Raw genomic sequence first — 16,996 nt, forward strand, 5'->3', positions numbered from 1 at the left:
GTGAATACGAATTCGTCACCAAGGATGGCAAACACGTCAAAGTGACTTACACCGCCGATGACTACGGTTATCATCCCAAAGTAGAACATTCCGAATAAATTAGTAAATGTTTATTAACTTATTAGGATAATTAAATTGTTATAATATAACAATTATAAATAAATATAAAAAATAGCAAATTAAATAATTGATTTGTATGATTCTAAATTCAAATTTGGAAATAGTGCTTAATTAGTGTCACACAGTAACGCTTTTGTAGATACATACAGGATGAGATGAAAAAACTGTAACCAACTTCAGACTGCTGCCATTTCTAGGCCACTCGTCCGACAGCTGTTAAAATTATTCTTGTGACGGCTCATTATATTGTTTAAAAGCGTACAAAAGCTTTTTAGTGAGAATTTTCCAGAAAATTTGGCTAGAAACCCAGCCAGAGCACTCCAGCATTTAAATGTGAATAAATCTTTTGTGTCTCGTACCATCGCTCGTTACCGTGATACTGGTAGCGTAGTCCGGCGTCAAGGAAATGGACGACAGAAAACAGCAACATCAGCAGAAATGGTTCGAGAAGTAAATGGTTCGCGTCGCAGTGGCCGAAAAATGGCTCGTAAGCTGAACATATCGCACTATTCCATTCGGCAAATATTGAAAAATGAGCTCGTGGTAAGGCAATTGAAATTCCGAAAAGTTCAAGAACTTACACCGCAGCAGAAAGAAAATATGAGCTAAAAAGTTGCTTCGCTTGGACGAAAGTTGTGGACTGCCGACTTTTGTTTTATCCGATGAGAAAACGTTCGTTGTCCAGCAGTTTGTAAACAAACAAAATGATCGTGTTTACTTGCCAAAGAGGTCAGATGAAAATGTGCATCCTCAGTTGGCCACCAGAACTCAAGCTCCGACCATGGTGATGGTGTATCGCGAAAATATTCTGGCTTAAAGCATTGGGCACGCAAACATTTTGGCCGCAGACCTTGGACATTCCAACAGGACTCAGCACCATCGCACTCAGCACGCGCCACCCAAGAATGGTTACAAAATAAGGTTCCTCGGTTCATTTCCAGCGCACAATGGTCACCAAAATCTCCGGATACCAACCGTTGGGCTATTGTGTCTGGAGTATTTTGGCAAGCAAGCAAGCGCTTCCCCTGGGAATGGGCCAAAATACCGCAGAGCAACAATCGGGCAGGGTGTGACGGTTTCATTGGCCGTTTGAAGGCCATAATTCGTGCCAAAGGTGACTAATTCGAAACTTATTCTAAAATTTGATGCTATATTCTACCTTTTTTGCTTTCATTCAATAAAATTTTAAAAAAGAAATGTAAAAATTATGGCGTTTGATTTTGTTGCAGTTTTTTATCTAACCCTGTATTCACTGAAGTGGTAAACTGCATTAAAATATAATGAAATAAAAAACGTGTTATGTTCGGCAGGGACAAAGAAAAGATCCCCATTTTTAAATTTTCACTAGAATTGTGATCTATCATTGAAAATATGAATTTAAAGTCACAGAAGTTGAAAGAACTAAGGACTAAGAGATTCAAAGTTACTAAAATTACAGCTAGAGAAGGTTTGTATTGAAACGTAGCCTTACTGTTTTATTATAGCAAATTTCCAATCCCATTGGATTGAAATAAGGCTCGTCTGGTCGGAGAGTGTTAGGAGATAACATTATATTATACATGTACCTAAACGAGTACGTGACCGATCATCTCCGAAAGCAAGAGGCCGCTATGTATCTCCAACTTTAGACTCATCTATATTATTTGCTTTTCTACGATATTTCACTATATTCGTCAACTAAATCAGCATAAAAATCCCGAAATTCGCCGTTTGTGTATTTCGGATATCGCCTGAAAGTAATGCTGGATTTTTTCACACAAAGGTAGTGGTCCATTCTACCCGCTGCCCTAATCTCTAATTTAATGCGAGATTTCGTGTCCTTTCGTTTCTATTTGTGACCTTTATAACGGCTACAAAATCAGGAACATTTTAGTTGTTGGGCCATTGCAATACCTGAATATATTGCGGACATCTTCGAAAGCAATAGGGCTAGTCCTCCTGATCCTAACCCTGCTCTTGTAAAATTTTCGTTTGGATCGGGAGATAATTGCAATCTATATATAATAACCCCAACCTGTGTTGTAAGGTAAAAAAATACTACAAAATATATACACTCCAATATTATAAATCAAATTGAAAAATTCGCATGCGATAAAAAATATGAAAAAATAAAATAATATCGCAAAATAATACAAAATCTATATTAATATCATTATTGGCATCTTCTGGTGAGTTTTTTTAGATTTTATACTTCTATGCCAAGAGGGCATTCTGAATTGACAACATTTGTCAAAATCGGTACAGCCATTTTCGAGATATAAGCATTCTTGCTAACATCCCCTTCCTTTGTATATACACATTGTATATATTTTGCTATATTTATCCGATATATTTACTATCGGCGTCTACGTAGCGATCAGAATTGACCTGTTCATTTATTTGTTATTTCGCCGGGATTAAAATATACCCGGTTCAATGGAAAATTTGACTTTTACTTAACACAAATGTTATGATCTATTTCACCAACTATATATTACCAAACTTATAATACCCCCAACACATAGTGTAGTAGGGTATAAAAACAGAATCCGTTGGAGTTGGAGTTTAAAATCTTAAAAATTCCGAATATAGGGAAGTAACGTTATTCTGGGGTCTATACGAAGACAGATTGTAGTGCCCATTATGCACTTCAATTTTGAAACATATCCCATGAATAATGTCGCTTAAATCATAAAAATACCGAATATAAGGAGGTTCCGTTACATTGGGGCAATACGATGACTTGGGCCTGCATATACAATTTTCCGGCATAGACTGGTACCCATTACGAACTTAAAATACCGTGAAAAATTAAAAACTAAAAGTTAAAATAATACAAATACCCAATATGGGGAGGTACCATTTTATGGGGGCTATATGAAGATCTGGACCTGCAAAAACCATTTTCTGTCACAGGTTGTAGCACCTAATACGAACTTTAAATACGAAAGTTAAAGTAATGCTGGCGAATAATGTCACTAAAATCATTAAAATACTGGATATAGGGAGGTACCATTATATATGGGCTGTATAAAGACGTGGACTCTGCAATTTTCTGTTATGGTCTGCAATACCCATTAGAAACTTCCAATACAATTCCGGTAAACAATGTCGCTAAAGTCATCAAAATACCGAATTTTTGGAGGTACATATATATGGGGGCTATAACTAAACGAGGATTTTATAGCCTAGTTATCAGCCTATTTAAGTTTCGTCGGAAGCTAGAGTGATTATATATTTCGAGGTGTTACAAACGGAATGACAAACTTAATATACCCATACCATAGTACCCGACATCATAGTTCCTGGCTTTTCACGAATCGTTTACCCTATAGATCCTATATTTGTTTTAGTAAAAATCAATAAAACGCCCGATTTTTACCGCCAGGAAGGGAGAAATCTACACTTCTTATTTCAAAACGTTAAGTGGGTCCTTATGGAGATCCTGTGAGAGAAAACCACGTTACATTTTATTCCAAATATTACATATCTAACTCTATGCCTTCCCCAAATACCAAATTCAGTATTTTTCATATTCTTAGTACGTTTACAAATAGCCACCCGCAAATCTCAAACCTACACACTAACAGGGGACCTTATACCGAATTTCAAAGTTATTTAGCACAATAAGGTACTTTTCCTGTTCTTGTTTTTCGAATTTTCAAAAACGGTTTATTTAAAAAAACCTTTGGTACATCTATCCTACATCCTCTTTGGATGTGCGTTTGTGGATTTCTTATGATTGTTCCTTCTCAAATTCAACGAAGTTTCAACAGAACAATATCTTCCGTCACACCACAATAGACACTTAGATTCTAGTTCAGCTGTTCATGTAATTTCTTTCAAAATAAATAAATTGCAAATTTCATTTCGTCCCAAAGGAGAAAAAACATATATTTAACCTATGTTTGTTTTAAATCTACCCCATGTCTCAAGTTTTAAGGTAGGATCTCGTTGCCACACCTTTTTCTATGCCATTATTTCTTTCTCTAATGGATGACCCATATTGGATTTGAAATATTATTCGGATTTCCGTTTTTTAAATTATTTAAAACCTGATTTTTTTCAGATTTCAAAGCATAAACCAGTTTGCAGCAACTCATTAACATACTAAATCACAATTATTATTACCGAACTAGTTTTTCATATTAATAATAAGAACAACAAAAGAACAAGAACAAAACTTCTTCATATAAATACATGCTGCAATCCTAAGAAAGTCAGTTAAGTTCTGGAAACATAATCAAACTAAACCCTAAATCAAAATGAAATTCACTGTGAGTATTCGTTGTCCTCCTTAAATATGAAAACTGAAACTGACATAACAAAATATTTTCCAGATTGTTCTTCTTGCTTGCCTTTTCGCCGTTGCCTTTGCCAATGAGGAAGCCGATGTCATCAAAGAATTCCGTGAAGTTAACAAGGAAGATTTCAAATATGGCTACGAATTGACCAACAAAATCCGTGCCTTCCAAGAAGGTCATTTGGAGGGTGAGAAGACCTGGTTGGTCAAGGGTGAATACGAATTCGTCACCAAGGATGGTAAACACGTCAAAGTGACCTACACCGCCGATGACTACGGTTATCATCCCAAAGTAGAACATTCTGAATAATTTAGTTCAATTTTGTTTTAGTAGTTATATAAATATTTAATTGTTATTATATAACAAATAAATAAAAATAGCAGAATTTGTTAAAAGATTGCTAAAAAATTTGATTATTCTTTAGCATTTCGAAGACAACGCCTCTCTTTCCAGACACTGCTGGGTGTTAGTAGTCTTGGGAAACCTGCAACATTCGTCGGTAAACAATTAAAAATATTATATTATATCAGCTAAACTACATAAAACTTAAAAACAAAAATTAAGTCTGGCAACAGTTTTACGTACTAAGTACGTAGGATAGAGTTTTTTATACCTTCCACCATAGTATGGATGGTATATTAAGTTTGTCATTCCGTTTTAACACCTCGAAATATACATTTTAGACCCCATAAAGTATATCTATTCTTGGTCAGCATAAAATTCTATGTCGATTTAGCGACGTCCGTCCGTTTTTACTTAAATATATATTATGTTCGCAGGACTTTTGTATTGAAAATGGGGTACGTAGGTTCACGTTTTGGTATAGCCCCCATATAACGGTCATCCCGATATTCGGTATTTTGATGATTTTAGCGACTTTATTCGCCGGAATTGCTTCAAATTTGCCATTTGAAGTTCGTAATGGATACTACAGCCTAAGACAGAAAAGTGTCTCTGCAGGTCCACGTCATCGTACAGCCCACATATAACGGTACCTAACGATATTTGGTATTTTGATGATTTTTATTATGCAGGTCCACGTCGTCGTATGAACCCTAATATAATAGCTACATTCAGTGTTTTTAGGATTTTAACATAATTTTTAACGTATTTTATTTTTTTGAAAATTTCAAAATTCGTTTCAAATGTTCGGCCCGGTAGAACTTACAGCTTTTTTACTTGTTACATTGTTTCATCAAATTACCGAATATGGGGAGGCACCGTTACATTGGGGCTATACGAAGACGTGGACCTGCACAGACAATCTTCTGTCATAGGCTGTAGTATTCATTACGAACTTCAAATACCAAATTTGAAACATTCCCGGTGAATAATGTCGTTTATATCACTAAAATACTGAAAAAAGGGCGGTACCATTATATGGGGGCTATACCAAAACGTGGACCTACATGACCTATTTTCAATACCAAAAGTTCTGCAGACATAATATACATTTGAGTAAAATTTTATATACCTACATCATTTTATTCGGAGGGTATAAAAAGTTGGACAATGCCAACAACACACGGTGTTCCCAAGCGGTCCTCCATCTAAAAACTAACCGCGCCCGACGCTGCTAATTTCTAAACTAATTTCCACCTTTACTCGTTACTGGCTAAAACTAAACCAGTAATGGAAGTCCTAAAGTCGGGCGGGGCCGACTTTATGATACCCTACACCACTTTGCTAATTTAGTAGAGCTCCGCATAGTTTTTATGAGAGAATTCAATCATACACGCTATGATTATAATTATAATCTAAAGTTCAAAGGACTAAATATGTCGAAGCATTTGTATCCTTTATATTCGGACTTGTATTGCCCATTCGGTGCAAAATTAATTTGATTAATCAGATAAAGATAATGATAATTAATCAGATAAAGATATAAATGGGAGCTATATCCAAATCTGAACCTATCGCGATAAAATTCGGCAAAGATATTTCTGATATTGATATATTACCCTGGCTGTGGGTAAAAAATACAACAAATCGGATGAACAATATATATGGGAGCTATAGCTATATCTGAACCGATCTTCACCAGATTAGGCGTACTACCTTCTAGACTCAATTCGGTCGTATGTGCCAAATTCCATCCCATTTGGGCAAATATTAGACGTTTGATGCACAAAAAATAGTAAATCGGACGAAGTTATATATGGGAGCTATATCCGAATCTGAATCGATCTCGATAAAATTTAGCAAATATTTTTCTGAGCTGCATTTGATATATTTCCCCAAATATTGTTGTTACAGAGTGCATATTACGGCTGCGGAGGACAAAATTCCATACTATTCGGGCTGATATTACACGTTTGGTGCACAATAAAAGGTAAATCGGACGAAGATATATATGGGAGCTATATCTAAATTTTTACCGATTATCTCCAATTTCAATAGGGTTCGTCCTTGGGCCAAACAAATGTTGTTTGGAAAATTTCATCTCAATCGGTTAATAAATGCGACCTGCATTTTGTTCACAAGAATACATGGACAGACGGACTGACATGCATAAATCAATTCTGACTGACATGCATAAATGATTCCATGAAGATCCTCAAAAGTAACTATGGGTCTATCACGCTTCCTTCTCCATGTTATAAACAAATGCACCAAGGCATAATACCCTTACCACTATGTGGTGTAGGGTATAAAAAATATTATATTTTGTAATATGTGGAATTTTTGACATCTGGAAGTTGTGCTGAATTGTGCTCACCTAGCACAATTTTTCGTCTATACATAAAGAATTTACACCTTTACTCGTTACTCGATTAAAATTAAAATAAATTCTATATACATGTAGAAATAGAGCTGGAATTATGTGCCTTGGTATTGGGGTCATTGTGTGTGTTGATAGGGGCAACATGTATTAATTTTAATTAAAGCAAACATTCTTTAACGTTGGTTGTAAAACTAATTTAAGATTATTCTTGGAATACAGTTGAAAGCATTCCAGCATGGTAAAGTTCTGAAGTTGCGTTTATAAATATGCAGGCCAAAGATATTCTCTTACGACTGATGGAATAAGTCATTCCAACGCCTGAGGTCCTTCAAACTCCAACTCTTTCAAGTATATGCATTCTTGAAGTCATAAAAATCGAAATGTATTTAATGAGGTCTGCCTGTTGAAACAGAAATAGAGCCACAGCTCCGAACGAACTTTAGGATTTTCGACGTTTTAAGGCACAAATTCGCACTTATTCAGATGAAGGCTCCGATCAGAAAAATTCTGTCTCCAAACTAAAATTTTTTATACAGATCCAGTATTTGTTACATCTTTACATAACGGTACCCCCTATTTTCGGTATTTTAACGGCATCTGCTTCAACTTCCAACAAATGTGGTGAACATTCGGTATTTAAGTAATTAGAAGGTCTCGTTTATGATTTTGTTAAAATTTTCTAGCCGAAGTAGATAGATCCGACAAAACCATAAGTCCAAATTGGGGATATTTGAAAAATTCAACCGCATTTTCAGCTGGGTGTACTAGAATTCAGTATTCTTACAGGTTTTGACATATTGCCAAACATATTTTAGATATTTTTTTTTGAAAATTGAGTTTTCAATGATTTAAAGGGTGGAGGATGTAAAAAAAATGTACCGGCCAAAAAAGTAACAAAATGCTCAAAACACTAAATTAAAGGCGTGATTGACCAATACGTTTTCGATGGAGATTCTGCAACTTATCCTCCAATTTGCCTAATTATAGAGTGAGATGAAAAAAATACAACCAACTTCAGACTGCTGTCATTTCCAAGCCACTCGCCCGACAGCTGTTAAAATTATTCCAATGACAGCTTATTATATTGTTTAGAAGCGTGCAAAAGCATTTTGGAGAGAATTTTCCAGAAAAAAGTTATTCGTGATGGTATTTAAGCGTGATAGTGTGATTTCTTTATATTTGGCTGTTAAACCACAAGTGGCTATCGTTAGAGTGCTCCAGCATTTAAATGTGAATAAATCTTTTGTGTCTCGTAACATCGCTCGTTACCGTGATACTGGTAGTGTAACCCGACGTCAAGGAAGTGGACGAAAAACAGCAACATCAGCAGAAATAGTTTGAAAAGTTCGAAACCCGCATTGTCCAGCAATTTGTAAACAAACACCTTCGGTTGGCCACCAGTACTCAAGCGCCGGCCATGGTGATGGTGTGGCCGCAGACCTTTTACATTCCAACAGGACTCAGCACTATCGTACTCAACACGCGCCACCCAAGAATGGTTACATAATGGAGTTCCTTGCTTCATTTCCAGCGCACAATGGCCACGATAATCTCCAGAAACCAATCCGTTGAACTATTGTGTGTGGAGTATTTGGAGTTTGGCACTAAAAAATACCCAAGTGTCGATCACCTCAAGCAGCGCTTTGCGGGAATGGTTCAATATACCGCAGGGCAACATTCGGGCAGCATGTGACGGTTTCATTGGCGGTTTTAAGGCTATAATTCGTGCCAAAGGTGACCAATTCGAACAAATCTAAACGTATTCTAAAATTTGATACTATTTCCGACATTTTTTGCTTTCATTCAATAAAATGTAAAAATTATGGCGTTTGACTTTGTTGCAGTTTTTTTTATCTTACACTGTATGTGTGTTGACCTGGGCTAAACAGAAAATAGGCCAATTATACCATGCTCGCAAATGCCGAGGACCAATTTATATATGTTTCAATTCCTGCTATTGTTATTTATTTGTTATATAATAACAATTAAATATTTATATAACTACTAAAACAAAATTCAACTAAATTATTCAGAATGTTCTACTTTGGGATGATAACCATAGTCGTCGGCGGTGTAAGTCACTTTGACGTGTTTACCATCCTTGGTGACGAATTCGTATTCACCCTTGACCAACCAGGTCTTCTCACCCTCCAAATGACCTTCTTGGAAAGCACGGATTTTGTTGGTCAATTCGTAGCCATATTTGAAATCTTCTTTGTTAACTTCACGGAATTCTTTGATGACATCGGCTTCTTCGTTGGCGAAGGCAACGGCGAAAAGGCAAGCAAGGAGAACAATCTAAGTAATATTCTTCATATTAATACAATTTCATATTAATTGAGGACAAAGAATACTCACAGTGAATTTCATTTTGATTTAGGGTTAAGTTTAATTATGTTTCCAGAACTGAAGTGACTTTCCTAGGATGGCAGCATGCATTTATATGGAGAAATCTTTTAGTTGATCTAATTAATAATGATACGAAAAACTAGTTCGGCAATAATAATTGTGATTTAGTATTTTAATGGGTTAGTGCACATTCGCTAAACAAGTTTAGTACAAAAATAACAATTTTTTTAGTGCTTAACTCAGGCCATTAGTTTTTAGAATATCCTACAAACATTTGAAACGGAAATCCGATTAATAATTCTTATTCAAAAATCACAATATCTCTCTAATTTGAGCCATAAATTAAGGTGCGATTTTTGTGCTAGAGATCGTATTTATTATTGATGTATTTCAAGATTGTGGCCAATCCAAAATCTCACATAATTTTTATAAAAAAAAAAACTATAACATGAAAGAGGAGAGCAACAGACTGACTCATCCAGATTCAGTCGAGAAGTATGAAACCATAATCTTAATAGCCACTGGGGTTTAGTTCTGATGTGAAGTTGTGAGACTATAGAATAAATATATTATTCATGTTTAAATAAAACATTTTGAAATAAAACCTTTTTATTAAAATATTCTACCATTTAGGAAAAAGTCAATGAAGGTAAAAAAGAAAGAATTTACCGTCTTTCTGAAATTCCTATTTGGCATATAACATTATTGCCAGCTTTCTGATATGATTTAACATCGATGTACCTGGACCATATCTTCTCCGTCAATATTACAAATATTGAATTTTCCTCAAATTTAACAAGTAAGCTAACACTAACTCCGACCGGGTGGCCCATGTTATACCCTATAATACTATAATTTACGAATCCCCCAAGATATTGGGATGCATAATTGGACTACCTAAAAAATAATTCTAGATATCAGGTTTGGTTCTTAAGGGATTTTAAATAATGTAATAAATTCCTGTTTTAGAGCCATTGCTATTATTATTACTTTACTCCGTTCGAATATGACCAGCGGCAGAAGACAATGCCAAATTCAATGACAATTGTATTATATAGGGTGAGATAAAAAACTGCAACAAAGTCAAGAGCCATAATTTTTATTTATTTTTTTTTATTTTTATTGAATTAAAGCAAAAAATGTCGAAAAAAGTTTCAAATTTTAGAAAAAGTTTAGAATTGTTCGAATTGGTCACCTTTGGCACGAATTATGACCTTCAAACACCAATGGAACCGTCACATGCTGCCCGAATGTTGCTCTGCGGTATATTGACCTATTCCCGGCGAAGCGCTTGCTTAGTGCCAACCTTGCTTTCCAAAATACTTCAGACACAATAGTCCAACGGATTAGTATCCGGAGATTTTGGTGGCCATTGTGCGCTGGAAATGAAGCGAGGAACCTCATTTTGGGTGGCGCGTGCTGAGTGCAATAGTGCTGAGTACCGTTGGAATGTCCAAGGTTTGAGACCAAAATGTTTGCGTGACCAAGGCTTTAATACACCCTCCAGAATATTTTCGCGATAATATTCGGCATTTATTCTGATGCCACGGTCGATTAATACAAGCAGAGAGCGACCATCGGCTGTTATGGTGGCCCACACCATCACCATGGCCGCTGCTTGAGTTCTGGTGGCCAACAAAAGGTGCACATTTTCATCTGACCTCTTTGGCAAAATGCTGGACAACGAATGTTTTCTCATCGGAGAAAGCCAAATTCGTCAGTTCACAACTTTTGGCCAATCGAAGCAACTCTTTAGCTCTTTTGAGTCTTTTTATTTCATTCTGTTGCGGTGTAAGTTCTTGCACTTTTTGCAATTTCTATGGTTTTACCCCGAGCTCATTTTTCAATTTTTGCCGAATGGAATATTACAATATGTTCAGTTCACGAGCCACTGCGGAGCGAGTTTCGATCAGGTCGCTTCGCTTCTTTACTTTTCGAACCATTTCTGCTGATGTTGCTGTTTTCCTACGTCCATTTTCTTGACGTTGGGATACGCTACGAGCGATGGTACAAGACACAAAAGACTTATTGATTGTTAAATGATGGAGTGATCTAGCGATAACCCCTTGTGGTTTTCCAGCCAAATATAAAGAAATCACACTAACACGTTTGAATTCCATCACGAATGGCTTTTTTCTGGAGAATTCACACCAAAATGCTTTTGTATGCCTGTAAACAATATGTGAGCTGTCATTGGAATAATTTTAACAGCTGTCGGACGAGTGGCTTGGAAATGTCAGCAGTCTGAAGTTGGTTGCAGTTTTTTTATCTCACCCTGTACAGGTCGCAATTATAACCCACGACGCGGAATTTTGCATGGAGTTAGAGTTTATTGGACGTTAATCGGACAATATTTAGCGGGTATAAATTTCCATTTAAATTGCGAATATTTTTTAACCCGACCAATACTTTAAAAGATCACTTTTGACCATTTCAGTGATGCTGATAGCCAAAATATCGGATATATAGCAAATGGGTACAAAATATATGTAAAAGAAATGGATCTTAGTTATTCGGCTTATAAGCCAAGAACCGCTAGACTGATTTCAAAATGCTCGAATCGGATAAAATCTAAGAAAATCGCGTAAAAATATGACAATAAAAAAGTGATTATATTTTGTTAAATTATTTGAAATTCGGTCATATCTATGGCATGCAATTTTTTCTATTTTACTTAAAATTTTGTAAATTTTCTAAAGTTTTTCTACACCCTGCAACACTATGTCTTAAGGATATAATCGTCCAATCCTCACGAAATTTGGGATGGGTGTAGGGTCAGGGTTCAAAAACTTTTTCTGATTTTGCAGTCGATCTACAGGTCACAATTGAAAATAAATCAACGTAATTTTGCGTGAGAATAGAGTTAAGGACAGGACAGAAGTCTGGCATTTTGAATAACAATTGGACTACATTTAGCTGCAAAGTGGACCACAACTTACTGTTTTGAATACTTAGCAACACACTCTATGCCCCTTAGCTTATTTTGTCGTAAATATTCGCGCAAATGCCCCTGGTCCAAAAGCTAAGGGTCATAGAGAACTATGACTACGAAAAGAGGGGTGAAACAATTTCCACATATCCTGGTGGACATAGACTAGGAAGTTTTTGAAAGAAGACGTGCGTTTACAGTCTACTACATTTAAAATTCAGTTGCCTTAATAAAATTCCTTAACTGTTTTATTCCATTTACCATGATCTCATTTAGATCTATTATGGAGTCGTACGAATTGGTATCTGATATTTGCATACGCTGGGCATTGACTGAGAAAATGTTATAAAGTTACATAATTTTCCCCCATGCCCTGCATATGCTGTTATCTGCACATCCTACCTTGTACATATGATCTTGTAGGCCCAGGTGAGCCGTAAGGATAACTACCCCCCCCGCTAATCTCTTTCTTACCTACTAATGAAAGATTCTATGATTTTGTCTCATTGGGGTCGCCCCATAGGATTTTTGTTTTTTCCCCACGCCTTCGTTACCTGCAATTCTCGCATGACCTGGTACCCATATAAAACGTACTGGGCGTGTTGAGAATATGTACCTGATTTTACTGTTTTGGAACCTCTGTTTGAAGAAACGTAATATGATCGGGCAAGCGGAAAAAGATTACGCTATATGATTATTCAATAAAAAAGTCGCAGTCCCGCTCTCCCGCACTGAGCCATCTGTGAAACAACTTTTTCCAGTAGGCATTTTTAATAGGAATCCGACGATCCACGAGTCTCTGGTGGAAATTAATGTTTCACGGAGGCAGCTACAATTGTTTCAGGTAACCAGTCCGATAGAATCTTTCCGTTGTTACCTGAAAAAATGCCCACGATGGTCGCTTTATACGTATCTGAATTTCTATTGAGTGAACATATAAAATATCTATAAACCCTAGTTGGTGTTGTCCTCATTGCTCTGCAGATACTTAAGCAGTACATTCGTTGGACTTTCTTTAATATTTTCGTATTACATTTTTTATCCAGAAAAGGTCTAATTACATTTTTGAATAGGCAGTGTGTTATCCTTGCATTGAAACCCCATTTTGAGCCTACATCCATGTTACACGTTTCCCAGCATCTATGGGCTTCATTTGCTATTTCATGGATGAAATTTATTTCTCCAAATAATTTCCTACGTAGAATCACACCCAGATATTTAACCTTGTTGGAAATGTTGATTGTCTTGTTCAGGAAGAAATCGAAATCCCCCAGTTAAGACCTCTTGATCTGGCCATGTTGTACGCAAGTTTCAGACCAGACTCAGCCCTTCTGAACAACAAGTTTGGGTTCATTCCCCTCAGAAGTATTATAACGTTGCCTGCATAGTAGGCTATTTTAAATCCTTCGTCGGTTAAGATCGCTAAAAGGTTTAACAAATTTTTTCTGTTATATACCTGTCCTGATATCTTCTCTATTCTGGCTCTGCTTCTGACTCCGAGTTCAAAACGGAAGCGACCTATATTGGTAGGCTCCATAGCGAAATGGAAATTAGGTGACTAGGTTTGGCCGGGCAGTTGAAGAGACTCAGTGTGTCATGTGGACCTTCCAGTAAAAAAAACACGGCGTTTTAAAGCTATTAGTCAAACTTTTTGTATTAACTTGCGTTGACTTTGGCCAGACAAAAAATGGGGAACAATGTTTTGTGCTAATAATTGAGATTTAAAATTATTATACAATTTCTGCTATGTTTATTTATTTGTTATATAATAACAATTAAATATTTATATAACTAAATAAAATTCAACTTAATTATTCAGAATGTTCTACTTTGGGATGATAACCGTAGTCATCGGCGGTGTAGGTCACTTTGACGTGTTTACCATCCTTGGTGACGAATTCGTATTCACCCTTGACCAACCAGGTCTTCTCACCCTCCAAATGACCTTCTTGGAAGGCACGGATTTTGTTGGTCAATTCGTAGCCATATTTGAAATCTTCCTTGTTGACTTCACGGAATTCTTTGATGACATCGGCTTCTTCGTTGGCGAAGGCAACGGCGAAAAGGCAGGCAAGGAGAACGATCTAGGAAATACGCTTAATATTAATAAAATTTCATTTGAGAAGGACTTTTATTCACACAACACTCACAGTGAATTTCATTTTGATTTTAGGTTTAGTTTGAGGATCTTTGTAGAACTTAACTGACTTTCCTAAGATTGCAGTATGCATTTATATGGAGAAATTTTGCAGTTGTTCTAATAATATGAAAAACTAGTTCGACAGTAATAATTGTGATTAAATATGTTAATGGGTTAGTTCGAATTCGTTTATGAAATAAAATTAGGGAGTGTTGAATAAGTTTTAAAATAAAAAATACTATTTTTATTTTTTAGTTTTGAGAACAAACAACAAACATTAAAAAACGGAAATTTAAATAATATTTCAAATTTAAATATCACAAAATCTCTTTAATTTGAGTCATAAATTAAAATGTGACATTTGTGCTACGGCAAAGAAGTGCGGTATATTTCAAGATTGTGGGAAATGCTCAAAACACATTAAACTTTTTGAGAGAAATAATCTCATGAAACAGGATTCCGCAGACTGACTCATCCAAGTTCAGTCGAAACGGTTAAACCTATATAACTTGAAAGCCATGGGGCGGGAAGAGGTGAGATTAGTTCATTTTATACCATACACTATACACATTATGGAGGGTAATTGTCTGAAAATCCACACAAGAAGTTACTTCTGAGTACTTTACCCCCTACAAGAGAATTGTCTACATAGATCCATGATAAAGTATATACCCCACATAACGGTACCTCCCGATATTTGGTATTTTGATGATGATGAAAATCCACACAAGAAGTTCCTTGTGAGTACTTTGCTTTATTCATATAGGTCCATGATATCGTATAGCCCCCATATAGCGGTACCCCCGATATTCGGTATTTTGATGATTTTAGCGAGAGTTTTGACCGGAATTTTTTCAAACTTTGTATTTAAAGTTTGAAGCTCGTAATGGGTGCAACAAAATATGCCAGACAATTGTCTATGCAGGTCCATATCTTCGTATAGCCCACATAACTGTACCTCCCTTATCCTGTATTTAAAGTTCTGAATCGATACTACGACCTATGCCAAAAATTGCTCATGCAGGTCGACATCTTCATATATCCCCATATAACAGTTTTTCGACGGATTTTTTTGACATTATTCAAGATCCTTCAAAATGGTGGAGGTTACTAAAAGTTCGGCCAGGCCGAACTTAACTGATTTTTATACCCTACTACACTATGTGTTGGGGTATTATAAGTTTGATTGGGCCAAAAATTATGTAACATCTCGAAATATTGGTTTCCCACATAGGAAAGTATATATGGATCTTCCTATCTCGCCGAGGTGAGTCGATCTAGCTATGTATGTCCGTCCGTCTGTCCATGTTAATTTGTAATCACTCTACAGGTTGCAATTATGGCCCGATCATCACGAAATTTAAAAAGGAGGTGGGACTAGGGCCAGAGTAGAAGGCTTTTGGAGATGATCGCATAATATTTAAGGGTTAAAATGGACTGAAAACTAAAGAATGTCCTGATTTTGCAGTTTCTCTATAGGTCGTAATTATAGACCAATCAACGCTGAAGTTAGCATGGGGCTGGAACTTAGGGCTGGGCAGAAGTCTTCCAATTTTAATGGTCATCGGCTAATATTTAATGGATGAAATAGACTATAACATAGTCAAATTTTCCATTGAATCTCGAATATTTTAATTCCAAACGAAATCACAAATAGACGAAAAGGTCAATTCTGACCGTTACGTAGATGCGATAGCAAACATATCGGATATATATAGCGAAATATATACAATGTGTATATACAAAAGGAAGGGGATGTTAGCTAGAATGATTATATCTTAAGAATGGCTGGATCGATTTTGACAAATTTTGTAAATACAGAATGCCCTCTTGGCATAAAAGAATAAAATCTAAAAGAATCGCATAAGAAGATGCCAATAATTATATTAATATAGATTTTGCAGTATTTTGTGATATTTTTTATTTTTTCATATTTTATATAGCAGGCGATTTTTTCTATTTGACTTATAGCCTGTTCACCGAACTTATTTTTCTTCCAATTGTAAGACAAATAGAATTTTTGGTTTCCGTACATAAATAAAAAAAATAAATAAAAAGAGCTTTTTTCTATAAATGTTGGTCCACCTAACTCCAACAAAAACAAAACGAAATGCCAAAGTAGACAATCAAAAATATCGATCGTTCATTCGGAAAATTTGAGGAAAGTAAAATATTGTGTTTGAAATTTGATATTTCATACAAAAGGTATGGTCCATTTCATCCGCTGTGCTGTGTCGACCCCAATAGGTGCGCTTCTTCCATGGTCTCAACTTTAACCCCAAGCAAAATTAGGCGCAAATTGATCTGAAAGCTACAAAATCGGAAAAATCTCTTGTTGGTCCATTGCAAGTCCTATTGGTATTTATTTTGACCCTAACCCTAACTCAACGCCTAATTTCGTGAGGTTTCCGTCATAATTGTGACGTGTAGCGTGACTACAAATAAAAAAG

At 35.9% G+C, this 16,996-nt stretch overlaps 2 protein-coding genes across 2 annotated transcripts; one reads left to right on the forward strand and one right to left on the reverse strand.

Moving 5' to 3' along the window:
* Window positions 1–4,300: 4,300 nt before the first annotated feature.
* On the forward strand, window positions 4,301–4,712 carry LOC131801743 (larval cuticle protein 9-like). The gene is made up of 2 exons (XM_059120686.1): window positions 4,301–4,376; window positions 4,440–4,712. Exons 1-2 carry the CDS (start codon window positions 4,365–4,367, stop codon window positions 4,710–4,712), a joined length of 285 nt encoding a protein of 94 aa, XP_058976669.1. The 5' UTR covers window positions 4,301–4,364.
* Window positions 4,713–14,217: 9,505 nt separating this feature from the next.
* Window positions 14,218–14,568, reverse strand: LOC131801744 (larval cuticle protein 9-like). The gene is made up of 2 exons (XM_059120687.1): window positions 14,557–14,568; window positions 14,218–14,490 (listed from the first exon to the last, which is right to left on the reverse strand). Exons 1-2 carry the CDS (start codon window positions 14,566–14,568, stop codon window positions 14,218–14,220), a joined length of 285 nt encoding a protein of 94 aa, XP_058976670.1.
* Window positions 14,569–16,996: the final 2,428 nt, after the last annotated feature.

This window comes from Musca domestica, unplaced genomic scaffold (genome assembly GCF_030504385.1).
Source record: "Musca domestica strain aabys unplaced genomic scaffold, Musca_domestica.polishedcontigs.V.1.1 17, whole genome shotgun sequence".
Classification (NCBI taxonomy): domain Eukaryota; kingdom Metazoa; phylum Arthropoda; class Insecta; order Diptera; family Muscidae; genus Musca; species Musca domestica.